The 12,089-nt window shown below is 33.7% G+C and overlaps 1 protein-coding gene across 1 annotated transcript in view; it reads right to left on the reverse strand.

Annotated features, from left to right (window-relative positions):
* LOC126823361 (beta-adrenergic receptor kinase 2) overlaps positions 1 to 11,478 on the reverse strand; it is a 98,964-nt gene extending 87,486 nt beyond the window's left edge. The window contains exons 1-2 of the mRNA XM_056101823.1: positions 11,146 to 11,478; positions 10,909 to 10,985 (exon numbers count right to left, since the gene is read on the reverse strand). Of these exons, the coding sequence (XP_055957798.1) occupies positions 10,909 to 10,985; positions 11,146 to 11,258 (190 nt within the window). The 5' untranslated portion in view covers positions 11,259 to 11,478. The remainder of the gene's footprint in view (positions 1 to 10,908; positions 10,986 to 11,145) is intronic.
* Positions 11,479 to 12,089: the final 611 nt, after the last annotated feature.

Below are 12,089 nucleotides of genomic sequence, written 5' to 3' on the forward strand. Positions count from 1 at the left end.
TCAATGGCCGAATGGTTAGTGCGTGCGCGTTGTATCATAAGGTCTGTCATTGAGTTAACTGGCGTGGTTTTGATTCCCCGGTTGTATGTGACAAGGAGTAGGGTCACCTGTTCATCCTCGTGAGTTTCTCTGGGTCCTCTGGTTTCCTCCCTAAAGACCCTTACGCGCAAGCGAATTATTGAAATAAAAATGAACCATATATTATGTTAGTCTCGAAATGACCTGGTTTGTGTCGAGTGGACTTTAAACCGCATTTCTCACTCTCTCCCTACTTACATCAACAAGAGAAATTAAATATATTTGTTACAATGTTACACCTACACACATGTAGATGCAATTATAGATCCAACACTATTTATCAAATTTAAATCATCAATTTAAAGCAACGTAAAAATGAATAAAATATCAAATTACAAGTATTGAAGTTTGTTGGCTTATTTAGGAAGGTTATTAAAAGCTCTGTCCCATCTTAACAACTTTTTGTTTATATCACTAAGTTTCAAATGATTTTTAACATTTAAATGAGGCTTATATGAACTAATTACACCTTATTCATACCCACAAACATGGATGATATACACAATAATCTTAGTTTTCTATATATAATGCTTCTTTAAGTAAGTTGTAAACAGGGAAATTATGACTGTGGGAAGTCAAATTAAACAGCAAAAGCTAAATATTACAATAATTTATATTCATTCTACCCTGCATATTATAAATATAATTTATCATTTTGTAGGCATATGCAAATGCCACTATCAGTACTGTAAATAATTCCCATCTATCCATACAGAAAATCACTGATTTTATCAAAATCTGTGAATTATTGTTACTTTACCATACAGATGTAGACTTAAACCAACACAGCATCGTGGGTTAAATACTTCCAAATATGCATTATTTTCTTGTGCACTATTTGGTGAAAAAATTTTTTTGACAACCCTACAGGTATTGGGACTCATGGACCAAAGTCCAAAGTAAAAAAAAAGTCACCTGACTTTCTTGACAGATCATTATGATAATTTACAAATTTCCTCTGTGACAAAAATTTTCAGCGGTTGCCGAGGTTGGGAATGGTGTTATTCTCACCTGATTCACAAACAAATAGTACACATCTAGATATAGCAATGCATTATTATTATAGTTAAATTATTTAGCCTATAGGGAAATATAGATATGTATACAATTGGTATATATTAATATCCTTGTTAAGATCATTATAGATTATTTGTCAGAAACATTTTATATATATTAATAAACAGATTTACCTATCTGCTACTATACATCTGTTTACCTATTAAATACTAATTATTACCAATCAACCGTTCCACTGACGTCACCAACCGACAATAAACTGAATGAATTTTATGATTAATCTATAATTACATTGATTTATCCCAGCTTTTTCCATTACAAAAAAATGCACCATTAAAAGCTTTGACAATTAAAGTCATAATGATTTCACAGCAAATAGAACACAATAGTTCTGTTGATGGAAAGGTTAATGTTCAAATCAATTAGGGAACAAACACGGGTCAGGATCCATAACTTTCGATTTGTGAGTAAGCATGTTTAAGGTCATTTAATGAATATTCAAAACTAGCCATTAGAATGACAATAAACATCATGGAGATGATAAATACTGAACTGCAGAATAAACGATAAATTCTATGGGGTAGGTGTATTCGTTTGGGAAGTAGGAGGTTTGAGTCATCTGCTAGTTAACAGAATAACGTGAGAGAAAGTCCAATAAGTATTTCCATTAATTAAAGGATTGATGCACTGTTTAGTGCTATAGGAATCTACAATATTGTAATAGTTTCAATTCACCAATATACGGGTCATTACACTCACATTTAATTTATATTAAGTGTGTTAATTTTAGTGAAATCTATTTCTATGTCTTATAAGGATTATTATAAGGTCCATGGTTGGAGGTCCGATTTACAGGAAATTAATTATAAGCTGTTTAATTGTTGCTGTTATTTATTTGCTCCTGAAATATTTATTTCTGATACTTAGAGAACACACGTTGATGAATTACATTCATTGAGAGTTGTGCAGTGTTAAATGCAAATGAAGCATCAAGCCTTTAAACAATAGACAAATAACAACTATAAGGTATTTTTTTTATAATTGTGATAATGAAGATAATTAAGAGAGAAGAGGAAGGGTTTAATATCCACACAACAATTACCTAGGTCATTTGGGGACTAACATATGGTTCAATTCGCTTGCAAGGGGTCTTGAGCAGTACAGGCAACTGAGACCAAAACTATGTCACATAACAAAATGACAGATCTTATGCTCTAAAGCCCACATCTAAGACCATTTGGCCACCCAACCCCTATAAGTATACAGAAATAAATATACATAATTATCTATAAAACCGTGTATCATTTGGTTGGATATAGTTTACTCACTCTACTCCTATTGTGTAATGTTATTCCACTACATATAAAACACCAGGATACTATACAGATTAAATCACTCTGATTAACATATTAAAGGAGCTAAATCGCTAACATTTGGGACCTAGAAATTGACAAAAGTGGGTCGTAACGCATATAATACTGTAGTAGGAATGTATATAAACTGATTTACATTCAATGGTTTTCGTTTTTACTCCAATTTCAAATCAGATATGTTTGGCGAAATAAGCCAGCAGTCTCAAGCGAGTGCAAATTTCTAGCGTCTGGTTATTCCTGTCTACATAAGATCACAACATGAATGTTGATTTAATTTGACAAATAAATCGTGTTTTCAATGTTGAAGATTTTGGATGACATTGAGTTAGAGACTTAGCTACTTTAACATCAACAGATTTATCTATCATGTCTAAAAATACTAACTTGATACCAAATTCATAAATCAGTTACCCTGTGTCTCTAAGTGACTTTGATATTAAAAAGATCTTGTTATACTTTCAGAATCTCACTCCACCATTCCCCACCCCCATTATTCCCCATTCCTATAATTCCCCACCACTCTAGAACAGATGTAGAATAGATAAACTATAAGAAATATAATTTTCAAATAAACAAATTAAAGTCTGCTGCCAAGCTGCATGTTATAAATTACCAAGAAGTGCATCATTAAATTTAAACATGGTACATGGTTAGTGTATGGTAAAACAAACAGTTTTATTATACAAGAGCAACTATGTTTACAAACATTATTAATGACAATAGTCAAGATTCAACCAGACATGCAGAATATATACAAAACTACAGGTACATGTAGCTGTAGGTCTGGTTGTCCAAAGCATCTAATTACACTCTCATGATGCATTTTTTTTTTCAAGAAAAGAAGCACATGCTGTCAGTTATTTTAGAGATCTTTAATATTACAGGAATCCAAAGTTAAAGGTAATTTATACTATTTTAACTCCCATTTAACTCAAGAAAACATCACAAGCCTATAATCTTTAAGATACTAGTGATACGATTTTTTCATGTAGTCATGTTGTTAGGTTCTTTGGTTCACTCTTGTTAGGGATACCGATACTGCCTTATGGGTGGTATAGCCAATACAATGTATCAGGACTGTTAGATGAGAGAGAGAAATGGGGTTTAACATCCACTCGCCAAAAACCCATAAAGTTGAACAGGCAACCCTATATGTACTCCTTGTCGCATACAAGTTGGGAATTTAAACCATACAGATCTAAAGTGCATTCAGCCCCCCCCCCCCCACAAAGTGAATACGTGTTTTAATATGTAATGCTAAAAATAATTTATTGAACTGCAAGCTGCAAGGATAGGGTCCTTTTAATAATGGAATGACTTTATAGAAGCTTGCAACCAAATAGTAATTTTTCTTTTAATTTATTCAAATCTTTGTCATATGTCAGTAATTAAGTAATGTACATGGTTTATTCTTAGTCCAATGCAAGAACCAATAAGTTCAGCATCCTCTGCTTAGTGCATCTATTGTATAATAGTATTCATATAGATCTACAAAGTCATTCTACTGTATCGGTCATATAATGGGATTGTGGTCCAGACAGGATGAACACTAACGAAATTCACAATTTTTATCCAGAAACTAACCCAATAAAGGAGAGAGTTGTTAAGACTTCTTCCAACATTTTACTGACATAAACAAGTTCATATTTATACATCCTTAATAGCTTACTCACTGGGATTGAGACTTGACAATATAAGGATTAAAACAATTTCCCTGTATGAGACGTACTAAGTCCCAGCGTACAATTATCCCATCTTGAGCTAAAGAGCTTTAGTTGTAAGGATTGCCATATCTCCCAACTCACACTTTTTAATATTCTTATACTACAGTATGATATTTTTCCAGGTATATTCAGATTATAATAATTTATCAAGCATATTCTATTACAATAGAAAAATTCCAAAGGTTTAATTATTGGGGGGAGCCAGAAATTCTGAAAGCTATTTTATATCTACAGCTATTGACCCCTTACATATTCAAAATATAATCACCACTTTATATATTTTTTGGACAGTTCGACCATTATTAAAAAATTTAATGCTGTTACAATATAGTGCTATCAGTCCTAACTGGCAGTCATATTCCAAGTAAATGAGGGTTCATCCCAGTGTTGACCAAGACCAAGAAAGTTCCCTGGGATTTTTCAAGGTGGTGTAGGAAGGTGTCTAGTGCATGTAAAAGAACCCTTGACAGTTGGAATTCGATATAAGAGTAGGCCATAGCGCTGCTGTCTGGGCAAAATTTCCCTCATGCCCGTCTATTAGCTTAGTCTTGGCAGAAAAGTAAACACCATTTCATTTCCTTGTCCATGAATACACAATAACAATCAGTGTAATGGTATGTAACTTTACCACTGTAATGTGAAAATGGGACTTTAATACAAAGGAATGCAGTTTAAATAAAGATGGTAGAAAGCATGTTAAAACTAATGGATCCATTAGAAAACATACTTTAACTTAATCTAATATTCAAAATATATAAATAAATAGTTTACATGTAATGATGATGGGAGACAGTACAATACTCTACAGGTAATTCAAGCACATAATGGACATCTTAACTCCTACTTCATACATTGTATGTATATATTATACTTAGACTACTCATCTATAGTATTTTTTATAAATAACTACTTTGCAATGCTTACAATATCATGATTAAACCTGGCTAAAAACTGCTCAAATGCCAGGTGCTTCAATCATATGACTTAACTTGTTTTTGGGCGCGGTTGTGTTGGCATTTAGAAGTATAGTACAGAGACCCACTGTTTGGTACCATTAGGCTGTGTCGATCGGGTCAAGGGTAATGTTATGGTCTTGTGCTTATGTTGAGATGGCATACTTACAAAGGCAAAAACACAGGAATGTTTTGTCCACAGTTTATTTCGGTAAATTTGAGACTAACCAGGTCATTTTTCTATCACGGAGTGTCAGTCGGCTATCTTGAGTATCCTCTGTTACCCCACAACCCAAAAATATTAATAGTCATACAGTCATACTGAATCTTTATATACATGTTACATTTTATTAAAAATTACACCATGAAGAAATGTCATGGAGACTGCAAAATATAAATTTATAACTTATCCTTTTTATAAATTGATAGAAAATCAACAAAATAAATGGTGCTCAAGATGACAACAAATCAATATTGTAATGGATATTTATGATTTTTAAGTTAATACTTTTTCTGCAATGTCATTTTTTAATCCATTAGTCAATGACTGCAGCATTGTCATTGTGCATTTTAGGATTCCACTGAAAACCATAATCCAGCATTGATTCAGTAAGCTTTTAAATGCATGAATATGGGAATAGTTTTAGCTAAATACAGAGAGAGAGAGAGAGAGAGAGAGGGGTTAAATGTCCACTGACACAAACTAGATCATTTTGGCACTAGCATATGGGTCAACTTTAATTCAATAACTTAAGTATGGGGGTTTTTAGCAGTGGGGGGGAAACCGAAGGACCTGGAGAAAACTGATGAGGTTTAACAGGTGACCTTGTCACATACAAGCTGGTAATCAAAAAACACACCACTCGACTCAATGATAGACCTTGATCTAAAGCACACACATTAGTCCACTTGACCACCCAACCCCTCAGCTGAATACAGACTTGGATATCAGAATTGCACCCTAAAATACCAGTCTACAAAAAGGAATATATATACATATGACAAGAGTAATATGATTTAAATCAGATGTCTTTCAATTTTGTTCTTTGTTTTATATTTTGAAAGACTCAATTTTACTTAAAGTATCATTTGAAGGATTGTTAATCTGATATTGTGAAAGATTAAAATCAAAGTAAAAGGAATAACAATCCAAAATTAATATTTAATATTTAGAAAGATATGATTTTAAGATTTAAGATTTTATTGCATCATTTAATCCATCCATTAAAAACATCATACAGTTTAAACAAAAGCTGATCATACAATTACAAGATAACATCTGTGGTGATCATTTATGGATGTACGAACTAAAAAGATTTTGCAACATTCGGCAATATTTCTAAATCTTGACTCCTGTATCATTAATATTTCTAAATCATGACTTGTGCATCATTTATCCTTTCCTCTACTGTTATTTCATACACGGAATGTTGTTCAGATGTTTATGGTGTAAACGTGCTAAACCCATTGTTCTATTTAAATGTGTTGTGGCTTTACTCCCCCACATAAAACATGTCAATTTTTAAAACAAAAATGTAAACAATTGTGGTGAAGGGATTAATTATTTAAGCAATGAATCAACAATTTAATTTTTAAACAGTGAAAAAGATGTAAAGAGAATGTAGAAATAGAAACAAAACATTTAACACACTACAGGTTATGTAAAACAGTGGTAATTAAGTCATGCAGGATCAGAAATGAGGGTGTTGAAATAATGTGGTAAGGCAAGCTAAGCACATGTCAAAATCCAAACATTACAGAACATTGAAATACTCCTAATTTATTATCTGTAGCATAACTGATTTACATTTCTGTTTTTTACTGTAATTTCTAAATTGAATGGCAGTTTTTGGTGTCTGGTTACTCAAGTCTACACCAGTAGTATTCTCCTGTGATATGTGGTTAGCCTCGTTCATCAAGTCGCTTCATTACAAATGGTGCTCGGAAGCATTCTGGCACGAGATTTGTGTGCCAATTTGATTTAAATTGACCAATAAGTCATGTTTGCAATGTCGAAGACTGTGAATGATATTAAGACTTGCCTCCTTTAATCTAAACCATGAGTACAAAACATAAAGTCTCGATGCCATCTTGATCTCAAAGTTCAAGGAGAGAATTAATGCTGAATTTAACTTAAAGTAGCTAAGTCTCTAACTCAATATCATCCAAAATCTTTGACATTGAAAACACGAATTATTTGTCAATTTAAATCAACATTGATGTTGTGATCTTACGGGGAAAAGATGGGCTTCTGATATCCATTAATTAAGACAAAATAAACATTTTAGCGTTGGTACACGAATCGTGTACCATGGTGCATTTCAGCGCCATTTTTAACAAAGGACTCGTAGAAAGAGGCTAGATATATTCCACAAGTCATGTCAAACGGTGATGCCATATTCCTATCTGGAGAGCATGCACAATAAATACTATCGGTATAGAGTGGAATAACCAGACGTTATCTAGAGATTGCCTTTCTATTGAGACTTAACATAACTGATTAGAAATTGCAGTAAAAACAGAAACGATTGAATGTAAATAAGTTTATATACATTCACATAACATTATTATATGCGTTGCGACCCATTTGTGTCAATTTCTAGATCCCAAATATTAGCAATTTAGTTCTTTTAAGACTATATATAAATTTGTAACACTGCTGAATCAATACTGAATTAATATAAAAACTTGCCAAGACTTACTTCATAAAATAAATATGTCTTTTGTGTGTAATATATTATTTGAAGATGACTTGTCGGAGTTGATTCTAGCCATGTTAACAATATGGCATCATATGATTACAAGAACATAGTGGTTTGAATGCACATGTTGCACGGTGTGGTAAACAATAGCTCAACAGGTGTTTTTTTACAATTATTTGGCATTGGCAAATTTATACTGTACATATTGTGACGATAAAATATCAGAAAATATGTAAAGCTTACACCCCACTCATTATAACAATAAAATATTATAAAGAAGCAAACAGTGAGGCGGATCCGCCCCCTCCCCCTGTCACAAAATAAATAATTAATTGCACAGTTATCTTTGCATCAAGCAATCAAACTTAGCCTGAGCACAAAATGCTCACCATATAGGAGAGAGAGAGAGAGAGAGAAAGAGAGAGAGAGATGGTTTAATATCTACTTGACACAAGCTAGGTCATTGTGGGACTAACACATAGTTCAATTTTATTTCAATAATTCACTTGCGCATAGGGGTCTTTAGCAGTGGGAGGAAACCTGTGGACCCGGAGAAAATCCATGAGGTTGGATAAGCGACTCTACTCCTTGTCACGTATAACTGTTGAATCGAAACCACGCTAGTTGACTCAATGACAGACCTTATGATACAGCATGCATAAGCTAACCATCCCCCCCCCCCACTGAGTCAAGTGGCATGGTTTCAATTCATAGCTTGTTTGTGACAAGGACTAGGGTTGCCTGTCTAACCTTGTGGTTTTCTCTGAGTCATCCGGTTTCCTCCCACTGCTAAAGACCCCTCCGAGCAAGCAAATTATTGAAATAAAGTTGAACCATGTTAGTCCCAAAATGACCTGGTTTGTGTCGATGGACATTTAACCCTATTTCTCTCTCTCGCTCTCTCACTCAATCAGAATCAGTCATCTTGTCCAAAAGCATCAACCAAATTGCTTATCTTTGCTTAGTCTTAAGCAGAAAATATTCATCAAGGAACTGAATTGTGTCCCAAAAACTGTGATGGACAGATTAACAGACAGACAGACGAATTAACCCATTTTAATAGTCCCCTGCATTCTTCAAACAAATTAATTCATATACAAGTGTATAAATAATGCAAATGTGTCATGTGGACATAACATTGTCCCCACAAGTGTACAAATATTCAAGAACTGACAACCAATGTCGTTCACATTCGAGAAAAAGAAATAAAACAAATACAATTATTGTTTGTACCAGTACACAGGTTTGCGGTGAACAACTTCCAAAAATAGGTTGTAATTAGTCTGTTTTGTTAAAGATAAGGTTATCGCACATTAGTAACCAAAAGAATGAAAATGCCCCAAGACAAGTGTAACACTCTTTTGCATAGTAATCATTCTGCATTTGTTTCATGACTTTAATATACATGTTATGGTAGGTCGATCTGAAAGATGGCAAGAGCTTTAAACAGGCGAATGAGCCAGTATTGTACCTCAGGTCAATCCCCACACTAAACAGTATGCTTCGGCAAATATGTGATCATGAAAATCTACATTAAAGACTTTAAACAGGCGAATGAGCCAGTATTGTACCTCAGGTCAATCCCCACACCAAACAGTATGCTTCGGCAAATATGTGATCATGAAAATCTACATTAAAGGCTCAGAGGCAGTTCTGAATTGTACAACTCTAATATCATGTGTGAATATCACTCATTATATTTATTATCTCTTTGAAATTTCAAAGCTGCTATTAATCACAATGGTTGGATAGCCTATGCACAATGAAAATCATTGACTATCTGTGAAAAGTACTTTTATTAGGAATAATGCAGTAATAGACATACTCCTTTAACCTGTGACATAATTACTATCCATACACAACACTCTATATGTCAAATACATTTAACAGTGTAATAGTCAATGCAATCATACGACACTCGAACCCGAGTCATGTCAACACGAACCAAGGGTAGCAATGATTTATGGACAGCAGCAATCAAAGTTTTCCGTAGTACGAACCTGCTTTTCGTGCATAATCAAAAATAAGTAATATATAAAATACATTGTCATTTTCTCGTATATAATGTATCTATAATATGTATTGTAATGTGTATAATGCACTAATAGCAGTGGTTCCCTACTTATTGTTGGATGCGACCCCATTCCAGAAACCATCATCTGATCGCGACCCCTTGAAGAACAAAGTCACCTTTTACTATGAAACATCATCATTATTTACATATCAAAATGTCGTAATGACAGATTGAGGAAACAAATCGTGAGCATGAGGAAGGAGAGACGATTATTTGTATGCTTTTCATGAAAACATAACATTTTTTCAAAAGTTTCAGAGTAGTCATCCACAACCCCACCATAGCATTTTTTCAAAAGTTTCAGAGTAGTCCGCCACAACCTCATGAAAAGTGCTGCTGTGGTCGCGACCCAGAGGTTGGGAACCCAGGATCTATAGTATGCATTATATTAAATGTGTATAATGCATCTATAATATGCATTATAATGTTTATGATTAAATACATCTATAGTATGCATTATAATGTGTAAAATGAGTCTATAGTATGTATGATTGCAAATATCTTTTACCATGTAAATAATATCCTGTTATATAACCTACTAATCCTCTTTTGATAAATAAGATTTTGCATAATGTTTATTATAATATTTGAATTATTATAAGTAAATTTATATTATTATTATATCAGATTATTGCATTATCCATGCTGCACTTATTCAATAAAATATGGCACCAAAACAAATCTTACTATGCATGACTGCAACATTGTATAATTGCCTGCAGTTATTGTTTACATATTTACCAATAATATTATGTGTAATTATCTATACATGTATCTTACTTTTTTTTTTGTCTACTATAGAATGATGTCAATCAAGTCTATAATGATAGTCAGTAGACACTGACATTTAGACGCATCCTCTATTTATTATGATTTGTGACTGGGGAGCATTGCTCTATATAACAAAAAAAACCACACACACCGGGACTGTAGGAGTTTTTAATGATGGAGGAATTTACAACACCGATATAATAAGATGCCACCTACCTATTTTCTGATTAAATATCTTGTCAAATGTGACTTCGTGATTTTTAGTTAAATGCTTGTGCATAACACTCCTCACGCTGAAATAAATAGAGAACATAATATACATGATCTATATACCATAGTGAATATGTAATAGCTCAAGGAACGGATGACAGGGCACTGTCGGCTCGCTTTGATCTCCAAACACATACGGTACATCGACAATTAAATACACAAAAACGAGCTCGTCGTACACACCTTGGATCTGGTAATACTATTTTTTTGCTGGCTCTGGCGGCAGGAGTCGATTTACTCTTCTCCATTGCCATTAGATAGCTCACATCGGCCAATACTGCTTCCAGATCCGCCATTTTGGAAGTTTATGTACGGAGGCTGGTACAGATTCTATTCCAAATCGACTAGCCTTGCAAACCAATCGTACGAGTTAAAACACAATAATTCACAAGCTGGACATTATCACCACGTATTCCAATGTTTAGGGACATAGGACATTATTTAATAGCAGGCTAACTGAAGTAATATAACTGTGAACACTATGGCAAACCGCCACTCACTACGCCACTGTCTCAGTCCAGCTCACATGTAAATATTAATTAGAAAGCAGAGCGAGGCGCGAGAGAATAACGGTAGGGAAATAGTGAGCCTATTCGTTCGTCGTGCTAGCACATAACGCCGTACAAAGCTTATTGATTTCGAGTTATTTCGATCTAAAATGCCATATCATCTATATAGGTGATGCCAGTACAATTAATCACTGGAACCATATATTACACGGCTATTGTATGATTGTTGCTCAATAGTACCTCTATACTATAATGAACTAACTGTATGTCATTGTAATATTCATAATATATTAAAATTACATGATAATAGGGTTCGGGTAAAAACCGTCTCGCATTTCCACATTAAATGCTTAGCGGTGGTTAATGCTTTAATACAGGTATATTACATGCATAATGATTTATATCGTGTAATATTGTCCACCCATTCCGTTTATCTTTATTATTTACCACTGATTTATGCAATCAGCATAGTGTAAAAATTTTAACGGGCAGTGAATGACATAACGACATTACCTTCTTTTTTTAGTGCATTACATTATCATAGCAGATCGGGCTCGTATTCTTCGCAGTGCATACAAACTGCATAAAATACCATGCTGCAGTTATCATATTTTGGTC

This window comes from Patella vulgata, chromosome 6 (assembly GCF_932274485.2).
Source record: "Patella vulgata chromosome 6, xgPatVulg1.2, whole genome shotgun sequence".
NCBI lineage: Eukaryota > Metazoa > Mollusca > Gastropoda > Patellidae > Patella > Patella vulgata.